This window comes from Rhea americana, unplaced genomic scaffold, assembly GCF_003343005.1.
Source record: "Rhea americana isolate MKP2758 unplaced genomic scaffold, rheAme1 scaffold_123, whole genome shotgun sequence".
In the NCBI taxonomy this organism is placed as follows: Eukaryota; Metazoa; Chordata; class Aves; order Rheiformes; family Rheidae; genus Rhea; species Rhea americana.
In genome coordinates, this window is record NW_028185295.1 from 1,531,776 (window position 1) to 1,555,553 (window position 23,778).

Below are 23,778 nucleotides of genomic sequence, written 5' to 3' on the forward strand. Positions count from 1 at the left end.
TGAACACGTTAGTACTCCTGGTAGTGATGCTATGTGAAAGACAGTGAAAGAGAAAACAGGTCTAACAATGCTTCCATCTGAGTTCAGAAAAAAATCTCATCAGTTTGTGAAGCATAACATCACTATGATAGTCAGGCTTCTCATTAATAGCCCATACAGCTGGCCAAGGAAGCATCCGTAAGTACTTATGCTGGATTTTTGKTTCTTCATTCCTTGTGAGAAAATAATGAATTATTTTTTATTAAATTGTTGTTTCAAAAGCTAAAAAGGATAGGAAGAGAGGGAGTGTTAAACCAAGAAACTTGTTTCCAGGTGGAGATGGAATTTCTATTGAACAGKTTTCTTCAGAACACCAGGTAACCCAGGACTTGGGGTCTTTGGCAGCGACTTCAGCCTGCAGCTCCTGTTTGACAGGAGAATATCCTACTCTTGACAGTTGGTGTACCCAAGCAAATAAGCCTTGTTTTGGTATGCCAGTGTTTTGAGGTGGGTTTTTTTGGCATGTGAGAAAATTAGGAATGTTTCTGATAGGATTCTGCTGGAAGGAAAAAAATAATGGAAGTGCCAAATTTCTGAAGGATGGAAAAAACACCCCCTGGCTAGCTTAGGTAAACAGAATCGTCRTAATTGGTCACTCCGTGCAATCCGGAATGAAACTCAGTCTAGGCGCAAAGTGAAGATAACCCTCATATCTTCTTTGTGTTCTCACCGGGCTTCTCTGTGACATTTTTCCAGCCAAGAGAAATGAGGAAGTATTCACWTAGTGCAGGTGATAGGCCACTTGTCTTCTGGGACCAGTGCAGATCTTTCAGCAATAAGGGATCAAAGCACTGGAGAATTCTTTTAGCATATCCCCTCCCTATCGCAGGTGCTGTCAGGCATACCAAGGCCGGGCGTCCTACACCTCTGTAGGATGGTGTACAAGCAGAATATTTCCCTTTCCACCAATAGAAAGTCTCTGTTGGTTGTTTGCAATAGGARTTGTGGTAGGATTGTCTCTCTCCCCAGTATTTGGACCAATATCTGTTTTAACAAATTCACCAGACACCTTGATAACCTTCAGCTTAAAGACTGTCAAGAGTTGTACACATACTAAAACTCCGTTTCTTTCTGTGGGACTGCAACAGGGAAATAAAGCTTTAAGCTTGTGTTGTCATGAGGAGAAATCATAAGCCTTTTTCCTTTAGTTTCACACCTGAGTTTTTCAACAGCAACTGATATCTTTGAATAATTCTCGCTACCTGTGTGCAAAAGTACAGCATTTGTTTATCCCATGTAAAATCCACAGAACAAACTGCTGTGGATAGTACATTTGCCAGGTCTGTGGACAGATAAAAAGAATGAAAGAGAGCATATACAAAATTGAAGAAATATTTATCTTTGTGAAAGTCACGGTGCATTAGTTTCAGTGCTTTTTGATGTAAAAACTGTTAATCTTGAGGAAAAGGTAAATCCCCATTTTCAATATCTGAACTAGTGTAAGCCTTTCTGTTGACTTCAGTGGATGCTTAGCACCAACTAAGAGTAGTAAAGCCTCTGCATTTATGAATATCTAGAAACTCCTCATTTAGCCGCCCTTTCCTGGGGTGCTGATCATGCCAATGGCTGTTTCTCACTCTCTGTTCCTTTCCCTTCTCTCATTTCTTGGTCCTTTGTTCCATTCCTGCAGAAGTCTCTTCCACGACATTCTTTAGACTCAATAAAAGAGCTTAACAATTGCTTGACTTTAATGGGGAGAGACGTATATTTTGTATTTGATAGTCTTCATTTTTGAGCAGTTATTTCACTCTTAAAATGCAAAGTTCTACAGTGACTGTTATTACTGATATAAACGCATATAATTATTCAGTCACAGTGACCAAAATTTGATTTGAATGTGGGTTTAGCGCCTCAGCTCATATAAATTGCAGATAATGCCATGAATTTGTGCTGATTTTCTCCAGCTGAGGATCTAGTTCACCATTCCCGGTGATTTACACAAATTTCATGATATATAAAACTGTTTCAAGCTCCTGTTTCAAGCTCCTTACCCTAATGCTATTCCTCCAAATATTATATTTTACAATAGAATGCCATAAAGGTTACTCATATGGGTGGTTTTATGCTAATCAGAAACAGCATGTTTCCTCACAAAATGTTATTCATCAGTGTTGATTAGAGCAAAATAGCAATATAAGCATTTTTATGGCATCCACTTGAGCTAGAAATATGCTCCCTCTTTTGAATGTTCTTTAATCCATGCTCTCATACACATTGAGTCAAATAGTCTGATGTTTCTTGTATAAAAACTCAGCTGAAGCAGCTCTACCATGACCTAGAGAAGCAAAAGATTAAAATATAGAAGAGTGCTTGTATAACTAACCATTTCCCTCCTCCCTCCCACCCCTAGCCAGTTCTACTCACTAGCTGACATCAGAGGAGAAAAAATGTTTTGGATATTTTTCAAGGTGTTCTGTCTTATGGGAATACAGGACTAGAAGAGACTTCCCAGATTATTGTATCCCATTTCTTACTGTCTCCACTCCCTGAAGTCCATTAATTAAGTGCTTTATTGTTATTCTTGATGTTTTGCACTCTCCCATGCTTTCTCTTGCCATTCTTAGAAGGAGGCTTTTCCAGAAACTCAATGGTTTCATGACTAGAAAATTTTCTCTAATTTTATTCATGGCTACTTCATTCACATTAGTTCTTGTGCCAAAGCTATTCTTTAATTTAAACAGATAAAATCCATCTTTGGTGCTTCTTCCAGTAATGTATTTATATCATTTCCCCTCTGTACTTTTATTTTAGGAGGCTAAAAAAGACTCCTGCATAACTGTAAATAGCACAAAAGGTGCAAAGCTTCGTGACTCCGAGAATTTGAACTTCCAAATATGCCTTTCATGTTAATTACAAGGTTTGAGTTAGCTATGCTGTGAGTATAAATCAGTGTAGCACCCTTGGCTGCAGGGGAGCTTCACCAGTTCATTTCACACAAGGCTTTCATTGAAATGCTTTACTCAGTTCAGATTTTCAACTGTATTTGAGCTGTGTCCCCCACCTAGAAAAGACAAGCATGACTGTATGACAGGAGGTTTCTGCAGGACTTGCAGTGAGTTCACTTATCCTTGAGTTCCCCAGACTTTCGTTGCCATTTCACTGCACAAAAATCTCTGGAGCATACAGAGACTTTTCTTCTGTGCCCTGTACTCCATACCAGCTCTTGGGGAGTGATGTCATGGAGTTATGCCATCCTGGTCTTACATCAAAGAGCAGCGGTCTAGAGGTGTCTACAGCTAGGCCTATAAATGCTAAAAGATTGAACATTGGGGAATCATACCTGAAAAGTGAATCCTATCTCCCTATGTATTGGTTTGCCCAGCTTTAAGTGACTCTGACCACCCTTAGTTGGCTATTTTAATCAAACTAAGCTACACCAGGCTTAATATTCTGCTTGAAAGTAGCAGATGATGTAACTTATGCTTAACTTCAGGACTAGGCTCAAAGTGAAACCAGCACGTGACATATGGAAGTAGGAGTCACAGGGAGAGCTGGGATCATGTTCCCAAGCAACAGGCAGTGGCACAGCTGTGACAAGCCTGCGGCTCTTACCGAGCACTGCTTTTCCCATCATTTTGTGCTGAGCCTGCAGGGCCAGCCTAGCTACTAGCCAAGGGAGTTGTCTTCACAACCTCAGCATGTACCCTACCACGAACACTACTGTTTTTCCCCCATGCTACAAACAAACCAAGACCTCCCTTTTTTTTTCCCCCATTGCAATACACACTTCACCAGAGTCATCCTGTAAGATACCAAGAAAGTTTTCTTTTCTGATAATTCTGCCTGTATTACTGGAGCAAGACCTGAAGTCCCCTTAGGACTGAACTGAGTGTGATGCTGAGTTATGTCATGCTCAGATCACTCTTTGTATGTAGAGGCATACCTTCATGCTGTCTGTTCACACATTTTTATAGGAAGGATGCCATTTTCTCTATCCTAGTACTAGTTTCACATGATAGTACTTGCCCTTTTAGAAATCTCCCTTGAAAAGACAAAGAGATTTATCATTTGAAAGAATAGGACTGCTAATTTAATGAGGAAGCAGAAATCTTGATAGAAGGCTACAAAATGGCACCTGGTAAAGGTAATCCACTCACCTTCCTATGATGAGGAAGAAATGCTCAATAAAAATGTCAGGCAAGACATTTTAAGGTGAGTTAATAGATTGTGGATTTTTTTCTTTGCACAATACAGAAGTGAAACTTTGTAAACATTTGGAACTAACAATTCAGAAAAGGATTCCCCTGTTAGCTGCAGGAAGTTAGGAAGGTATTGTAAGTAATTTCATAAATAAATTGTCACAAAACAGATTAGGAGACTTTGTCCAATCATATATGGAGGGGTTGTGTAGCTTTGCCTGGAAAAAGAAGCCCCAGGCCGGTCACACTGGGACATACTCCTGTTGCCCACATGATGTATCTTCTTCCCAGCTGGAGCTGGGGTCCATGTCAGCTTTCCAAATACTCCGTATCAACCCAACCTTCTGCTGCAGACCCTGCTGTAGACCTCTGTAGTCTTTGTTAGTCTGCCCCTACCAGGCAGCACAGGCTCACCCATATCTTGGTGTAAAGAGGTTTAGCAAGACCAGCCTGCAGCCAGTGCTCCAGAGCAGCAGGACTCAGCTGTAGGCCCATTGCTAAACTTCTTGTGGTTCTTTCTGAAGTTTCCAGCATCGGTGGCAGGGTACTAGACACTTAGTCTGATTCCTTTTTAAAGGACTGTGACTCTGAGAACGGTTAAAACACAGCTTAGAAAATCTCATAGAAAAATATATATTTGCTGGCAGTTTTGAGAAAAAAAGGTTTGAAAAAAATTAATCAGTGTTAATGCCTGAGATAGAGGCTAGGCATCAGAGCCCATCAATTTAATGCCCTTTGCAGCACATTGCTTGCAAAGCTTTCTCTATGCTGCTTCAAAAACAGTTGTATAGCCACTAGATCTTGTTTATGGGCAGGCAAGAAGCTCTGGCTAGCCTTGTCAGTCCTCTCATCATCTTTATGAGCTCATTACAGCCACTAGCTGTTCGACATCAACACACTTTTATCTGTGTCAGCTTGGGTCTGAGTATATTTCACATCCACCCCACCCCAGTACTTCATAAGATTAGTGCAGCCACTTTGTCTCATCATCATTACTAATATGTCAAAAATAGTAAGGAAAGAAAAATCCTAAAAATATATTAATAATATAGTGCTGAAATACCCTAAACCTTCTGTAAAAACAACTAGAACTTCCTTACAAGTCTTTCAGAAGCAGTGAAGAGAATTATTAATTGGTCTTCTTGAGTATATGCCAAAAAGACAGACTGTTTCAAAATGATAACTTGTTGACCTTTTCATGGGTACAAGATTATTTATCTGACTCTCATTAGGGAAAGCTGAAGCATTGTCTGTTTAATAATGTAGTGATGGCTTTTCAAACCTATTTTCTTTCCAAGATAAGTTCATATATCTAATCTATGTTCTTTGGTTCTTTTTTACAGTGGGTACGTCCATTTTAATGTCTCAAAAGCATCCATTTTACCTGCAGAATAGTTTGCTTTGTGGAGAATACAGCTCACTTCCAAAAACTTGCAGCTGCTTGTACCTACCTGGCCTTCTTTTTTGGATAGCCTGACACACACATACCTGGCATACTTCCTAAATCCAAACATATTTTTGCTGCAGAGATATAGCAAAGTATGTATAAGAGGGAAGACCACAGATTCGCTGACCCTCTGGACAGTGTTGACTCTGCAGTAAAAAGGGGTGATGATGATCCTCTTTCTTTTGCTTGATAGCCTCATGGTCAAAGACCATGCCCCAGAAGTGGACTTCTTGGATTATAGACTCATCTTAGCCTGCAAGGCCACAGAAGCCAGAGGACTGTCTTACCACTAGACTGGACCCAGGCTCCCTGTCACCTGTGTCCTCGTTATTTTATTGTCACCTATAAAACACACCTCGAAACACACATTGGCTTAGTTTCAAGAGATAGAGAGGAAAGTGCTCGCAGACAGATCTCTTTAATACCCACATAAGACTTCCTGAATGGCACGGTTTTTATCTCTGCCTACCTCATGTTTGCCATTTAGCAAATACTCACAATAAGTTGATGAGGTAAACTGGGTTCCCTGTTTTGTTGAAGTAGCTGCTACCAGTTTGGCATAAAAAGACCAGGAATGTTGTTATATCTGCAAATAAGCAGCCAGAATATTTCAGAAATTAGTTTTTGAAAGATTTTTTTTTCTCTAGTGACCATGGTGCTGTATTTCCTAAAGTACTGGCTCTGAGTAAGCCTTCTCCAAAGACAATTAATGCTTTGGAATGTGGCCATCAGCCATCTGAAAAGCAGGTTCTTACAGAGCTGTTTATGTATGGCAAGGGGCGATTCAGTTATAACACAGATTAAAGAAGACATTTGTTTAAAGCAAGGCTGCTAGGAATGTATACATTAAGTGGTAAATATATTGATAAAACTGTCCTGCAGGAAAGAGACTCAGTAAATTGGATTATCTACATTCTAACAAGATTATCTACTTAGAGACCTCTGGAGAGTTGCTAGTTGAATAAAAAAGAAGATAGATGCAGACTGCAGTCTAGCTAAATATTTTTTTGGTTCTTTTTCTGCAGTTAATTAAAGGAGCATCTCCTATTTCTAATCATCCTGCTGTGCCTCAGTGCGATCAGTGGTTTGTACCACCTGTAGATCCTCAATATGTAATGATTTTCGAAGATGTTTTCCTCATCATCTCATACTGCTCAGTTTACACCAGTGCAAATTGAGCTTTGAACACTTTGGGATGACTGGAAAGATCAGAAATATGACACCATCCATGGCCTTGAAAGCATTTCTTCGCACATCTGTGGCAAAAGCCCTGCTAACCAGGGTGACATTGAGATGTTTGGAATGAGTYACTACTGGAAATAGTGTTTAAATAGTATATGCTAGAGTACCATTGCCCTTCACTGCTAAAACATGTGGATCGAGCTTTGACTGGGAGTGTAGAGAGGATAGCTTTTCAGGTCTTCTCCTGAGCCCTACAACAGTCACATGCTAGTTGGCAGYAGTTTGTTTCATCATTTAATTATTAAAGCAAAAGCATGCTATAATTTGTTTTTAACAAGTGACTCTTAGAAAGAATTGCGTGTATTTTTCAACTTACAACTCATTTAGAATTAAAGGCAGCCTTTCAGCTAAAACACTGTACATCTCTAGTAATTTAGAGAGTATACTTTAAAATACTCTTAAGGGTAGAGTTGAAGGTTCTTCTATTGCTTCTGATATTTTTGGCTAGCTTCTTTCATGAAGTATAAGTGCAAAAGTACTTTAAATAATAATGGCCTTGTGAAATCCACTTGCTTCATTAGTCATGCCTTCTATTTAACTATGTGCAATAGTTTTGCAAGGACATTTCTGTAGAGCTTTCTTGGTGATACATGAGAGCTGTGATTTTTAAGCTAATGCAATATCAAACCATTCAGATTCTCAGGATGAAATAGTCATGAYATTTCAGCAGCTTCCCTAAATTGGCTTCTTAAATATTCAGTACACTTCTTTAATTTTTTTCTTACATATAATGCAATGCTTTTGGTTATAAAATTAGACAGATAACAAGTTGGATTTTCAATGTGAATGCCTGAGAATATCCAGATATCACTTCAGAGAGCTCAGATCAGTACTATTTTATGGACATATATGTCACTTTAAGTGCCCAAATGTAGGAATTGGTTGTGATGTTTAGGTGTTCAGTTCATGAAACCTGAAAGGTATTTCAGGAACTCTCCTGAGATAATCTAGCTTCATAATAAACTTAAAATAAATGATGTAACTTTTTTCCAGTCTCAGGGCTCTTTATCATCATTTAATTATCTGCAAAAACAATCACATCCAGTAACAAGAAACTATTGTTCTGTTTCAGTGCCAAGATAAAAAATACCTTCTATATATTACTAATGTGCTTCTTAAGGAACCAATATTCTCAGTAAAAGGTTACCTTCTCCACCAGCTCACATATTAAAGATGAAAAGAGATAATTAACCTTTAAAGAACCCAAATTTTCTCTTTGTTAGTAGCATCGGAATGGTAATGAGATATTTTGGTGGTTGAGGCAGCTCCCAGTCCCTCGGAGCTCTGCCYCTTTGGGCTACCCTCACTTCTTGGGGCAGTCCTTCATTTCGACCATCAGCAACGACACAGCAGTAACATTTGCCACTTTTGTCCTGCTCTTGCTCATGTTCTTCATAACCATATTGACCTAAATTAGACCTAGCACAGCTTTGTTGGTGCCTTTGGTGGCCCCGTTTCCTTGCTGCCCCAGAAGGAGCACCAGAGTTGGTGCTTCGGAGCTGCCATGTTTGGTGGGCGCGAACCACAACCGAACTGCACGCAATCAGCAATGTCCTGGGAGGCAGGAGGTAGTTTCAGCTCTAAATATTGAGGCTCAATCCCATTTCCAGTGAAACAAGCTGCTGAAACATGCATATATGTTCCATTCCTCGCTCTCTAAATGGTGTAATTGAGGTGCTAGCAAATAAAGCATTCTGGTTGTCTCTTGCTTTATGAAGTAATGTTATTTCTAATGGAATTAATGTATCCGCTATTAAAATAGAAGGTTAAAATTATGGTAAATTGATTCGTACTTTTTTTTCTTAGAACTGCTATGAAAATAATTATTCTGTGTCAGTGCAGTTGACTTCTTAAAATATCATTAGGGAATTAATACAAGAGCTTTCTGAGATCATCAAGAGGGATTATGTAATTATCCAAAGTATGGTTTCGCTATTAACTTCAGTGGGGGAAGAATTTAGCTAGTGTTTTTGAGAAAAATCCTTTTATATTACAAAGTAGAGTTTCCTTGGGCAATCCCTGCATATGTGGCTGAAGCCTGCCTTTTGTGGCCACTGTTTTAAGTCCAATGTGTTTTCTTCGTTGTTAATTATTGCTTCACTCCAGGGTTAGAGCTAATAATCTTCATTTGTTCTCTCTTCCTTAGGTTAATATCAAACACTGGCCTTAGGTTTTTACCTGCTCTCCGCAAGGTTCAGTCTTTCCAGAAAGTTTTGCTGTAAGTTTTAATGTCTACTTTTAACTTTTTAGAAGCTCCATTTGAATGTTCTACTGTTCTAACAAGATCTTTCAAAATGTGAGTCCCCTTGTGTTCATTTACTAGCTTTATGATAGCCTTTTAGGTTGCAATTCTGTAGGCATTGGTGATAATTTGGCCTAAAAGGTCTCAGTATTCTCTGAGTCTCCTTTCCACAAAGTGTTGTAGATGACAGCGTTTTACAGGCAACTCTTCCTTTAACTACATTAGGAGTGGACAGCTAGATGACCCAGGAGACTGACAGACTTCACCAATTGCAAATCCATCCAGACTGGTGGAGGTGGAAGTTTGTTGACATCTGGTGACAGTGGTATGGCCTGCATGAAAAGAATTGCTGATCTCAATCCTGTTTTCAGCAGGCAGATGGCCACATCACAGAAAACAAAACAAACCACAAGAAAATATCCCTAGCATGTCCTTTACTCACTGGCAGTAAAACTGTTCAGGAATTAAATATTGCTATAGAAAATTCTAGTGCCAATAGCAAAAAGTATTAATGTGAAATTTTGTGTGAAAAGACACTTTCTTGTAAAAACTACATATAATCCAAAACTTCATTTTTTTTTGCTGACTAAAACCTTGGCAGAAATTTTCAATCAATTCTTTATTTAGCTGCATACAGAAAAACTAGGAAATAAACAGGTATTTCTTATCTTCCTTAAGATATTAGAAATTTTGAAATTTTTGAATCTTCAAATCAAAGATTTTTGAATCTTGGATTAGAAGATTTCAATCCATGGGAATATTAATCCTGCAATTATCTTAGTAATGGTCATGAATATAAATAAAAATATATGGAAAAACTAGATATGTCTATATATTGTATGCCCACATATACTCTAAGAAATACATTTATGTAATATGCTTGAAGGGGCGTCATTTGGGGAACTGCACTTTAGGGCTCTGTGAAACCATAAAGCAAATGCAATAGATACAGTGCTACAGAGCATTATTACTATATGCCTTTAGGATTATCATCAGTCTTAGCTAGATTTGAATTATTGTGGCCTGGTGGACAACATTTCTTTTCAAGTGAAAGTCCTCCCTTTCTATAAAGCTACCTAGGCCTTGACACTGCTTAACTCCCAAAACAGATCTTGGTTCAAACCCTGGCCCCACTGAGGTCATTGAGAAAATTCCTATTGTTTTCAGTTGTCCTAAGATTTAAAGACAGATCTCCATGGGTTATTGACATTTCTAAAGGCCTTGCACTTAGGACAGATGTAACTTCTGCTTCTCCTGATGCTACGTGCTCTCTCTCCCTGTTCCTAACTCTGTTGGTTTCAATTTACAGAACAAAGTTTCTGTTTAACTCTCAGTTAATGCAATGTTGGGGCTATATTTAACTGTCCATACAAGATAATTCTGGGACTGCATTTAATTTCAAGCTTTGCAGATAATTCATTTTGTTCCTTGCTTTCCAACAGAAACAGCATGAAAACAACCGTATTCCCAGTCTAAATTATGAGTAATACTGTTTAACTTCTTTGAGGTCTATTTTGAGCAAGCAACAGAATGTATATCTGCGGTTCTTTTTTTATATCAGTCAAAACTGCTGAAAGACTGGAATGAATACTTGTCAGTTCGACAAACTGACAGGGGTCCCACATCTTGAGTTCTTCAGCACATACAAGGCTTATAAGCAACCTGTTGACACTGACAGGGAAATTATTCATAGGCTTTTAGGTACCGTGCTGAATCAGGCCAAAACAGCTTTTCATTCTAATTGGGAGGCCAAGAGAGGCACCATCTCACAGCCCCTCCTCTTGCACTTTTCTGGGTAGTATATTTTCTGGAGGAACTACTTAATCCATGTCTGGGTTCTCAGACCCAAGCTTTTATATATTCCAATGGCTTAAGCTTGTTTGGGATAGAGGTATAGGAAGGTGGAGAACAACAGTTTGGAAATGCTTGACTTCAGGCTTTTTTACCAAGAAGGAATCTGCAGATTAAATGTCTCAAAAACCTTAATCATTATCTATTGCATGAAATAGTTCCTCAGATTGAATATGAGGAAAAATGCCTGTGGGGTTTGAAATATCGTCTTTTACTGAAGGGCTGATAGAGGTACGAAAAGGTATATTTTATTTTTCAGAGATATTCAAGACAATATCAATATACGTACAATTGAAAGCAATTCGTTCATGGGCCTGAGTTCAGAAAGTGTGATTATGTGAGTAAGAAACAACAAATCTATTATTTTCCTTGCTTGCTCATTTTATTTCTAGAATAGGATCAAAAAAAGCTTATTTATTTCTGAAGGATGGGCACTACTATTTAGGCTTCTAAAATCAATTTGAAGTTTTAGACTTCTCCTCTACCCCTGAAATCTATATGTTCTGTTTTCCTGCCATGAGGAATGAATGCTTTTGTGGTTTATTTTATTCTAAGACTGCTCTTTATTTTAAAACTACAGCATAGAGCAAATTTAGTAATTATTGATAGAAAGGTTAAACATATTCTACCTACAACTACAATTCCGTGTGATACGCCACCCTTTTGAACAAAATGTGTGACTCATAAATATTTACAGTCAGATACATCATTCAAAGATGTTTATTACTCAGGCAAGATATATGTAGATGGTATATTTATACACAGGGTTAATACATTGATACAGGCCAGTTCACAATGCAGTTTCACGCTGTGTAGTTAGATGTCTTTTCATTTGACTTGAGCAGTCATGTTTTTTGATGAACTATCTGGGTTCTTTGATCCTTTGTATTGGTATACCAAAATGTACTATTTGCTTACTAACAAGCTAGCTTAATTTCACCTAGGCAGAAGACAGGGTGGAAAAATTTCCTGCTGTGATTTGTAGTTTACCTCAGATACCAAAGCAGACAAGCATGATCTGCTTGATTGATTGGATGTGCATTGATTTTGGTGGGAGCCGGGTCAGACCGTCAGTGCCTGGAGACTGGCCAAAATAGGATAACGAGAGTCACTTCACTATTCTCTCTCCTTTCTCCTCATCAATTATCAGCACCCACTGTCTGTGTCATATTCTCTAAAGTATTAAATGCATGCACACACCCCTGAGATATTCATAGTCTTCTCAAACATGTTCAAGTAAGGATACTCCAAATGTATTGCTTTATCCTTTCCCTTGTAATGATAATATTTGCCACTCATACAGAACTTTGTTTTGTCAGAGCGCTGTGCAACAAGTACCTTATTCATTTCCAGAGTGCTACTAAGCGATGTGATAAATATGCAAGATTTTTATTGTGTTTTGATCTCTCCATGCCAGTTCAGTGTAGTGCCAGTGTAGTGTTGAGGCTGCAGGTCTGCGGCCAGGATTGGCCTGGGGGGGATCCTTCCTCTTCCAAGTGCTTCACCTGCCTCCTGCAACAGCCCCCCAGTCCTGCCAGCTGCGGTCGCAGGGTGCAGGAGCAGCGGTGAGGACCTCCACCAGCGGCCCGGTGAGGGCTCCATAAGCAGCCCTGGCCCTTAAACATCTCATCAAGCTATGTCCTCAGCCCCGTGTGGTTCTCTCCATGGGACAGGAGCCCTGTTTGTGGTCTTTGGGCCTCGCTAGTCCCTGATTAGGCTTTCTCTGTGCTATAATGAAGAAGGACTTTCCTCATTTTAGATCCAAACTTGCTGTTGTTCTGTACCAAATTGAAGTCACTATGCAATGCTATGGAAACTTACCATTACAAAAACATTAATTTGTGAAACCATGCATGTCAAAATACCATTAAAAACCCAGGACCCATCAGCACCCCACACTCTGGGAGAGACCGTGGTCTGCCCTTTTTAGCGGGTTTAGTTGTGGCATACTCCAAGCACATTTAGGCCAGTAATTCAGATTGCATCTAATCTTATGCTATACATGGGATCAGCACAGACTGAAACTGCAGGGTGAAACTTTACATTTTGTAAAGTCATAGAAATTTCTGGAAGAAGTTCACCTTGCTTCCAGGTTTGCATACCATTTAGAGCCTAGAACAGAGCTTTCCTAGATTAAGGTGTAAATAGTACGTCAGAGGCCTCCAGCACTTGCTGTATTTGAAATTGTGTTTAAATATCGCACTTTAGCCATGATTTGGTAACCAAAAGCATATAGGGCCAAGTTCTGGACCTCTCCATCGATTTGCACTGGTTACTAAAGTAAGACTTGCATTTTATTCAGTGGAGCTAGTAAGGATGCTGATTTAAGTGAGGGAAGAATTTGTCTCTGTAGAAAGCTATCCAGGTAATAATTGGCAAAGTATTATAGTAAGACCTCAGGATTTAGGTAGAATTTTTGCTCTTTTTACTAATTGGATGCAATTTGCCGGGTGGCAGCAGTGTATAGTCCACACTACATGCAACAGTAATGGCTTGACTTTATGGCATTGGTATCTCATTGCATTAGCATCATGTTCAGTGAGAGAATGCAGTAAGAGCTAAAATAGTGATTAAAATCATATATAGCAGCCTGGCAGCTATGAATGGGTAAGATCAATGTAATATAATAAATGTTTCAAGTGCTATAAGCAGGGGCATGTCTCTCCTCTTTGCCTGCTCATTCATGTCTAATAGCACTTGCAAGTGAAGGGGATGGTGACAGTTTTCCTGATCTGATCTGACACACTTTATAGACATAGAGCTATGCACATCTGCCTTTCATGGTCAGAAGGGTAATCTTTTCAGCCAAGCCCATAATTGATTTTCATGTTGACCTTAGCTCACCATCTCGGACCTTTAGTTAAGTGGGTCGCTTGCATGCTCAGCTCTCAGTGTGAATTAGAAATAAAATGTCCAGGTTTGGTGACAGTTTAATTAAATCATTCCATTTTTGCCATCAATCAGACCTGTCATCCTGTGCTGGAGAGAGAGAGAGTTGCAAAGYGACACTTAAAAGGAGATGAACGATTACACTATATAAATGATAAATATAACTGACCTGAGTGTAAATTTTTTGGACCATGAAGGGAACAGGGGGAAGGACATTAAACGTTAATTAGTTAATGCACTACAGTAAAAGCTTGGCAGAAAGCCCCAGGAGTTTTAGTTCACGGAATCACTACCTGTTTCTTCTCTCACAGGCAAGCGCCCAGAGGAGTTGGGGTTAGGGGCAGGGGAGCAGCCAGGGAGTGTAACTTGGAGAGGCAGCAGATGCGGAAGGAATTGGGGAGCTTAGCTGGCAATTTGTGCACCATTGCCACCCCCCACGCGTCCTGCCCTGCCGAGTGTGGGCAGCCTCTCCCCCGCCAGCGCGCTCTGGGGGACTTACACCACCAGCCCAGGGACTCAGCAGCACTGGTGTACGGCGCATCTCCATGGGGAGCTGTGGTGAAGGACACTGCTCTGTAGATGTTTTGCTGCTCTTAGCCACCTTCCCCTCTCCCGGCTCTCCCTTCTCCCTGGTGTTTATTACTGGGGCCTTCACAGTTCGGGAGGCAAGTGGGAGCGCTCACTGAGCAGCTGCTCTCTTCCCTTTAGTTACTGGGCTTCTCGTGCCTTCCCCTTCTGTTTAATAACTGGCAAAGGATAAACTGTGTCCTTGTGTTTCATAAGCATTTTGCAAATATAAAGTGTAAATAGCCCCAAGAGCAACAGTACGAAAGATTCTGATCTCATTCATTCTGCATGAATTCAGTCTGGAATAGCTTCACTGATTTTCCCGGGAAAGCTATGGGCAGAGCCATACCCGAATGCACGTATCTATCGTTTCTAACTTACTTCTAACTTAAGTTCAAAAACTTACTCTATGTATCATTGCTAATGATAATGCTGATCTAGCCCATTCAGATCTGTACTCTCCAAATCCTTCCTCCAACTATTGGGACGTTAGTACCTGATGTTCATAAAAATTTCCTGGTTTAAGTATCCATTTAAGAATTACATGTTTGAAATCATCTTATCTTTTCACTGGTCTATTTGACTTAGGTATGTTTTAGTTAGGAAGCATGAATAAGAACCTAACTACTTTTTCTGTATTGCAGATGGCTAAATAAAAATGGAATTCGAGAAATTGAGAATCATGCATTTAATGGAACCTATCTGGATGAGCTGTAACTATTTTTGTTATTTAGTAGTCTGCAAAGCAATTATTAGCAAGTAGCAACTCCTGTAGGTTTTTTAATATCATATTGTTTTAGCATTGATATTGTGTTTTACAGAAATCTTAGTGATAACCACAACCTAGAAAAATTACCAAATGAAGTCTTTCACGGAGCCAATGGCCCAGTTGTTTTGTAAGTAATCTTCAGAATTTTTTTCTCATTATTATCTCCCCAGAAAATAACAGATAAGAATACAGCATTCAAATGTGAATACAAGTCTGGATTTTAACATCTCACAAATGTTGGAGGTCAAAATTGGAGCTGCGTGTCTGAATATAGAAAAATGGAAGTCATATCTGAAATATCATTCTAGATAGAAGTTTTCAGTTTATCCTCAAGGTTTTTGGAGTATTTAGATACAGTTATTAGATCCAGATTCCTCTCCAGAGTTGATTAAGATCTGTAAGAGAGAGGTTCTGCTTCACTTATGCAGTGAAAATGCTGTTCATTTTTTGTTTGGGGCAAAAGCATGGATAGGTAAGTGGATTCTCTGTGCTTAAATTTGAATTGCACATCCTTGAGCAATTTAAAATTGCTGAGGATTCGCCCTGCAGCTCTGAAGGTTAATTCTAAGGATAAAATCCACATCCAACACTTCACACAGTTAAAGGAGARTCTCGTCTTGGTGATGTTAATCTCAAAAAAGAGATCTCTACAGTACACAGTTCAGCAGTAGAGTGCTCATGGATCTCAGTCACCATTACCTCAAGCGATGGTTCAGCACGGGATCTGAAAATACCTGTGACTGTGCACAGCTGCTTGTGCTTCTGAGCCCAAGCCACAATGTGCAACAGCTGTAACAAGCACATGACCTTTTTTATTTTTTCATCACCAATTCATCAGAGCCTTTCTCTTTCCATCTATCCTGGATGTCCAGAGAAGGTACCCCAAAAAAGGGTGAGGAGGGGTAATTGGAGTTGTTGGAAGATTTTACACAGAATTTTAAATCTAAAAAGGGCAGAGCAAAATGGCTAGCCAACCTTAAGTTCAGATAGGAGCTCTTATGAAGGCCTTGAATATGCAGGCCAAATCTTTTTTCCATCTTCTAATGTTCAGTGCACCTATGATGTAAAAAGCTACCATATGGGTTACTTGCACTTTCCTCTACTTGCATTACTGCCTCAAAATGCTTTTCTCCTTTAGAAAAGACTGCCAATGGAGCATCTTTTCAGCAGTAATTCACTTGATGTGTCACTGGAAAGACATCATTTCCTGGAGCGAGAAGTTAATGCATTTTCTTTGCAAACTGTAGCTGATACAATCATATTCTGGAGGCTTATAAAATTGATTTGGCTGTAGTTCAGATTCGTTTGATATAGTTCAATTTCTAACACTGAGTTATTTGTGTAAGAAGTTTTCTATTCCATTACTAGTATGTCCACTATTTTATGGATGGTAAATTACCTTTTTATCCTGACTGAGATCATGAAAGAGGAGCCTTCTACTCATTTGTCACTATAGTGTACACCAGAAATATTCTTTCACTTATGGAAATGATTGACCCATAATGATAACTTTGCTGGAGAAAATAGTGTTGTTGGAAACAAATTTATGTTGCAAGCTACAATATTTTATTAGATTGAACTTCAGAGTGTTTAACTGTTTAGTTTTCTTGCACCAGGAAAATTAATACCACCTTCTATTTTAAATTTCAGAATATTAGATAACAAAACAAATTCACAGACACAAATATGAATGTCACAATACACCAGTCTTACCACCTGGTATGCCTTATACAGRCCACACAGTTTCATACCAGTTCCTCTCTCAGGCTTATGGCTAATGACTGAATTAGAATATCTCTTTTGGAAAGACACCAAGTTCTGAGTTAAAGAAGTTCAGCATTGACAATAGGCGGGTAAATCAAATAGCTAATTATATTTACACCTATACACTTTCCTTATGTACAAAAATGCACTTCATTTCTGACTTGGATTTTCATAGCCCCAATTTTCAGCCATTTTGTTTCTTTTATTTCTCTCTGGAGCTCCCAGAGCAAGCGTAGCTTACACCAGGTTTCAGGGACTGGCTCACTTAATGAAGTCCATAGGAGCCTCTGCCTTCCATAAGCATTAAAAAACTTGGGGAGTTCCAGTGAGGTGCAGGAAGCTGCAGGGAACTCTCAGCTTCCCCCTCTCCATAACCGTAATTCGGCTGCTCGATGATGATCCRTTCTGGGCTGAATTCCCTGGCTGCACCTTTACTCCATAGTAGAGCAAGATGTGGCTACCGACTACCATCCATCCTACCCTTGCAGCTTGTCTTCAACAAGAAACCCAAGTATGTGGGCCCAGGAGAGCTCCAGTAGGTCCCCAACTAGTCAGCTGAGTTCCTGAAGCGCTTCCAGAGGGCAGTTTAAATGCAACCTCTGAGAAGATTAGTATCACTGATCAGTCCACCACTGTCTGAKCCCCACTATCCCAACCTTTCCTTGCTATTCTATATGTGCCTTTCAAACCTAAATGAGATATCCACTGTCAGTATATTTTGCTAATCCAACAGAGACTCCCAGTGGGAAAGGGAAGTGATAGGAAGAGAGCTCAGATTAATTTTGCTGTTCCTGCGCTGGCTGCTGTCAAGGCTGATGTCTAGCAGTGGACAAAGCCTCAAGGAACCTCTGAACTGAGGTCTGCTCTGTGACGACTCAGTGGAGTAAGTTACTAAACCACCTGCACCCTGTCTGTGTTTGCTCCGCAGTGGCCTACTGGCGGTGTATCAATCATTATCTCTAACTGACATATCAACAAACACTGCACTACTATGTGAAGCACTTTACCCCACTTGCTTCTGTTTATGTGCAATAACAATCTTAAAAAAAATAGAAGGATATTTAAAGGAAGATATTTTCTCAGGAAGATATTTAAGTATTTTAGGTTTAGAGATGACTAGAGACTCAGAAACATTTTAGCTATTTTTAAGTCTAGGTGATACTCCTATTCATATTTGTTATTTCCTAGCTACCATAATAACTGTTTGGACTTGCTGAAGAGTTCCAGCTAACAAGCCAAAGAAAACATTTTTTCATGCTCTTGTTCAAAATTATAAAMCCTTATGAAGTTCCATAAGCTCTTAATGATGCTATGAATGATACTGTCTGTGGATTTCAGCAGAAAACTGCGGTCTACTTGTTTAGTCATGAACAAACACTCAAGRTGACAGTTTTCATTAGGCAGCCTGCTAAGGCCAATAATCAGTCCGTGAAACAATTGAGGTTGTCAGTTGCAACCTGATTACCACTTTAGGTGTCTAAGTTGGAAATTTAAAGCTTAAAGTTGCTCTTCAGCTGCTGCTTTTAGCTTCTGCCAGAAAAAGATAAGACCTAGAGCAACCTCAGGACCAAACCACGGTATCTCTTAGTCTTACATGCAGAAGGGCAAAGCATTTCTACTCTCACCCGTCCATCTTACCGTTCTAGTAGACGTTACAGCCATGGCTCAGAGTAGCAGAGTGGAGTCTGTGTTTGCTCCTCAGCTACCACAATTCACAGTAATTGAGCCAGCAGCTTAAACTGCCAGCAAAGGAGGACTGGTGTTCACATTCCAGCATGTGAACTGGCATTGACAGAGGAATGGATGCAGACCCCCTTCGGATGGGACCATAGTCCTGGCAGATGGTCATGGTGAATATTTGAGAGCACTTGCAATTTAAGCAGCCCCAGGAAAATCCAGCATAGCCCCAGATTCTCTGCAGCCTGTGCCTGGCTCTGAGATACACTCCATTGGGATTAGTCACAAAGATATCCCTCTCATGCCGGTGCGTGTCGGAGTGGAGACCAAAGTTTGGAGACAAACCCTTAAGCTAGGCACAGTTTAAGAAACTCAGCAGTGCTTTTCAGCATTTTGTGCTTGAGGATAGTCCCCCTCAGCATGCAGGGGTGCTTCTCAGTTTCAGTACCCAGCATTTCTCYGGGCCTCACACACCTTCCCCACAGCTGGCAGTTGTGTGGCATGTTTCATTCCTTCAGAGCTGCACGCTGCTCTGGAGACACCTCTGGACCTGAGGAGTGGATCCAAAGCCACCAGCTGTGGGCACATTATGGACACAAAGATCATGTTTCCCCACTGCCGATAACTGCTCTAGTAGCTAATATGAATTTGTTAGACTTGACTGACCTSAGCTAAAGATTGAGAGTTCAGAAACATTTCCAAGTATTAATTTTGTTCCTTAAAATGGGGAGTGGAGGTGCAAATGTGCATATGGTGCATAGCAACTGTCTGAACTATATATACGCTGCTAAAATATGGTCTCTCCCACATGTGGCACCATTCTTCTGCATTAAAATTGTAATAAAAATAATTTGTGTGTATTGTGTAATGTGGTTCAAATAACATTGTCCCGACATAGGACTGTTACTGGAAAATATGCTGGGGTGTATGGAGATAATATCAGATACYGTCAGTCTGATTTATTAGGGAAAATCCTTTTCTTTTGTCAGACAGAATAAAAAGCAGAGTAGCCTTAGCAGATGTTGGATTCTGGATCAGTCTCGTGACATACAAGTGCAGTGGCTAAGGGAGGACAGGATGATGATGCTTAGTCCATTTTACTGTTGCTGTAACGGAAGAAAGTGTGCTTTCCTGCTGTCACAGGCTGAAGAATACCATTTGTGCCCYAGCCAAGGAAATGGGGGGACAGCTTGCCCCAGATGGTACATCATGGAGCATGGGCATGGGTTCCTGAAGAGCTCTGTCCTGGGAGATGAAGAATCGTTGATCCTTCTTCTCTTCCCCCACCTGTGTGGCACAAGTCAAAATCTAATGTTTGTACCATGCAATACTTTTCCTTTGAAAAGTCCCCCTAATGTGTCTTTAGTTGCAGCTTCCATCAGTGCGTTTGATAGTCTGCTCCACACAGTAATTGCCTTCCACATAAATACATCTCACCGAACCTGCTGTAATCTTGCCCCTTCCTTAATTTCAGTCTGTGCTCACTTTGTTTTTTAAACCTCAGAAAAATGTTATTATTTTCATTCCTCGCAGTTTGAACATTATCACCCCATCTGTCCTTAATCTCTTTTCTTCCTAATGAATAGAAAACCTCATGTTCACAACCTGTCTTCACATCTGTAACCCTCTATGAGCTTGTGTCTTTGTATTTATTGCCTTTTGCATTTTCACTTGTCCCGATGTTCGTGAGGAACTTAACAAACTTCTATTGTGATTTCATCAGYCTTTTGTATATCATAACAATGTTCTTGGGTGATTGGTGCCTTTATTTCACTCTTCACTAAACCTAGAATCATATGGAGCTATGGCTTTTGTCACTGTTTGTTCTTACTCCAGAAGGTTATGGGTTTTTTTCTTTTTCTTTTCAAACCAGACTAGCATTATTTGATTATTATTTACAATAAATATTAGTTCAAGTCTCCTAATTTATCCCTCAATCCTGTTTTCAGCGTGGATTTCTAGATGACCTCTTTCCAATCACTACTCTGAAAATGAGCAGGACAGTCTAAAACATATGTCCATTGTTGAGCAAAAGTTAATTTGCTTTTTACCAAGGTTTTCATATGTTTTCTTAAGGGATATTTCAAGGACAAGAATCAGTTTCCTGCCAAGTCATGGATTAGAACTCATTAAGAAGCTAAGAGCAAGGTCTACATACAATTTAAAAAAACTTCCTGATTTAAGCAAATTCAGTTCTTTGATTGAGGCAAACTTCACCTATCCTAGCCATTGCTGTGCATTTACAAACTGGAAAAGACAAAAGTAAGTAATTTMATTTGTTTTTCTTTTGGGGGCTTCTCAGCTGTTGATAGTCCGTYGAATAAACTTCTTCAAAATCTGAACAGGAAATGCCTATTCAACACACATRAGTAAATGGATAGAAATGAATAAATGTAGAATACATAATGTTTATGCATGTTACACGGTACACTGCATATTTCAGGTTGGTAATAAGTTCTAATAGCTCTATTAACATCAGCATTTTCCCCAGCCAAGACTCTAGGCCATACTTGTCAYAGGGCCATCTTTCACTGGCACCTGCATTCCTGAATCAGCCCAGAGTAATGCTAAGACATTCAGGAGAAATAGCGTGGTGACTTTTCAGGAGGTAGTTGGAGGGAATGCAGTGTTTACACAGAAGCTTGTCAATATTTGATCATTCATTCAAGAGAGTAACAGGACCACTGAGTGGTCTTAACCTCTTCTCTCAGAAAGTYGCACTGATGTTGGAAATCAGTATAACCAAACACTTTATCTGTCTAGTCTATGTATACAGCATTTATGGACATGATTTCTAAATTGGTTAACATAGAGATCCTTTAACAGAAATCAAGAGTGGGGTCACCTTAGACTCACAAAGTAAATTCCTGTGCTAGTTTAAATTTATCATCAGCAAGTTGCAATGAGACTTTGTATATCAATAATTGTCATGAATTATTTTCAGTTCCTCTGATAGAATTAAAAGGTACATATTAATTAGTTAATGAACCTGCWGAATTTGTGCCACTGGAAAACCTGAGGATTGGTACTTATGGAACCCCCTGTTATTATTCCAAGTTCTTCTTTTGCCGGATGTCCTCAAAGACTTGGAATTTACCGCGACAGGAAAAAAAGAAAAAATCACAGATCATGGTTATAATTCAAGACACTATCTTCAGAAGTTGCTTAAAGCTTCAAAGAAAGGTAATGAGAGAAGGARTGTTCTCATGCAGAGAAAGAATAAACTATTGCTACATTATTTCATACTTAAAATAGCAATTTATTTTATTTTTAGCATTGTATTGTCACCAGGCAGTGAAAGATGCCTCCTCATCTCACTTGGGCTGATAGCTAATAAATATCACTTATGTGTGCTTGCAACACTAGCTGTATGAAGAATGCAAGTCTGATGGTGATACAATGATACAATGATAAGGGAGGTATGTGGCAGAATCAGTCCCTCATTGGCCATTGTTGATCCAAAATGCTAAACCTTTTGCTAGGAGAGTTTATCAGAAGGTGATATTTCCACATGCTCCTGCAAACTTCTGCAGGCAAAGTGCTTAGTGGCTTGCTAAGCAGAAATGCTCCTAATCCCTCCATCACTGATGGCAACTTGGTATCATTTTTGATTGATTTCRGTGGAAGCATGCTTAGTCCTAAAAAGCAAAGAGATTTTGATATCATCTTATGATTTACACGTTTGACCAGACTTCTGGACTTCTTGTGCCAAATCGGGACCCAAATCCCGGAATCTACCCCTCAAGACAGGCAGCTCTGCTGGATTTTTCAAAAGCAGGGGAAGAATCACTCCTCTCATTGAAAGAAAGTTACAGGAGGAAATGTCACTGACCTTTTGGTAAGAACTCAGTWGCTCATCCACTTACTGGGATTACAAATAACTTCACTGCTCTGGCCGCAGGGGATTTTAGCGTGCGGCACTCAGTTTCCTTTTTGGAAGCCATGGCCCTAGTAAGTATGAAGACAGCAAAGAAGCTGACACTAGCCGCCCCACAGCCTGGGCGAGAGGAATTTGAAAAGAAATGTCCATGAACGGTGGACATTTCTGGAGCAAGTCTGGTTACAACTTCACTCACAATCAGCTACAATATCATTTGTAGTGCAACAGGAAGAAGTATTACGCAAGTTGGAGCKGCTCTTCTTTATGCTGGATTTGTGAAAACTCTTGGATTGATATAAGCACTTCTTCTACTGTTTGTCCTTAAAGGGGAAGGAATTTTCTTGTCAGAAGAATTTCTAGCTAATTTCTGGATTCCAGAAGCTTGGCTCCACAAGCCGCCTAAATCTAAAATTTCAGTTAAAAAGTGCARTTAAAGAAAAGCAAATCACTAGAAGGCAACTAATCCTTTACATGGAACCTTCTAGGAAATACTTCTGGTGGTAAAACAAGGTGATGCTACAAATGCAAATAAAAGTAGAACTACATAAAATTCCCCTAGCTGGCCTCTCAAAGGTTTCTTCTTCCCCCTATACAAAAAAAGCTCTTCTCAAGATAAGTTTTCCTTGCCCTCAATAATGCATACATTTCTAAGCCATATTGAATGCCCTGTTTCAGAGAGGTGAACTATAGAATACCCCCAAAGCCTGCTGTAATCCCTGCTTCAAGTGATTGACTTCTGTTCTTGGAAGGTGGCATTTGGTGCTGCTGCTTCTCTTCTAAGAGAGAGGCTCTTTGCAATTTAAGATATAAGCACATATTAGTATGTCATTTATATCATTAATATAGATTATCTCAAAAATGTGCTTTAAATGAAAGAACCTTCAAAGAGAAGAAAAAAAATGACTTAAGTTTTAGTGGAATTAATAAAACTGTTTTTATTTTTAGAGATTTTGAAACATTACCTTTTTTCATAAAAGGAATCATATTTAGAATGAAATTTAAAATATTGACAAGTTAATATTAATTTCTGTGCTAAAAAGCCTTTTGAAAGAGTAGCTGCTGTGCAGGTGCAAAGACTGAGCTTTTTTCATTTCAGCTTATTCTACTAATTTAATTAAATTCCAGTTAATTATAGTTGATAAAGCAGGAAGGATTTTGTTTATTGAAAAGTCAATGTAAAAGAGAAGAGAGACTCATTCAAAAATCTAGAAGGACAAGGTAGCCATAAAAAAATCTATTCATGTCTCTGACTAGTATTATGAATTTAAATGC

General features: G+C 39.4%; 1 protein-coding gene across 1 annotated transcript in view; it reads left to right on the top strand.

Moving 5' to 3' along the window:
- FSHR (follicle stimulating hormone receptor) overlaps window positions 1-23,778 on the top strand; it is a 91,543-nt gene that overhangs the window by 61,771 nt on the left and 5,994 nt on the right. The window contains exons 5-9 of the mRNA XM_085325792.1: window positions 9,014-9,085; window positions 11,220-11,297; window positions 15,061-15,129; window positions 15,238-15,312; window positions 20,703-20,888. Coding sequence (XP_085181918.1) covers window positions 9,014-9,085; window positions 11,220-11,297; window positions 15,061-15,129; window positions 15,238-15,312; window positions 20,703-20,888 — 480 coding nt within the window. The remainder of the gene's footprint in view (window positions 1-9,013; window positions 9,086-11,219; window positions 11,298-15,060; window positions 15,130-15,237; window positions 15,313-20,702; window positions 20,889-23,778) is intronic.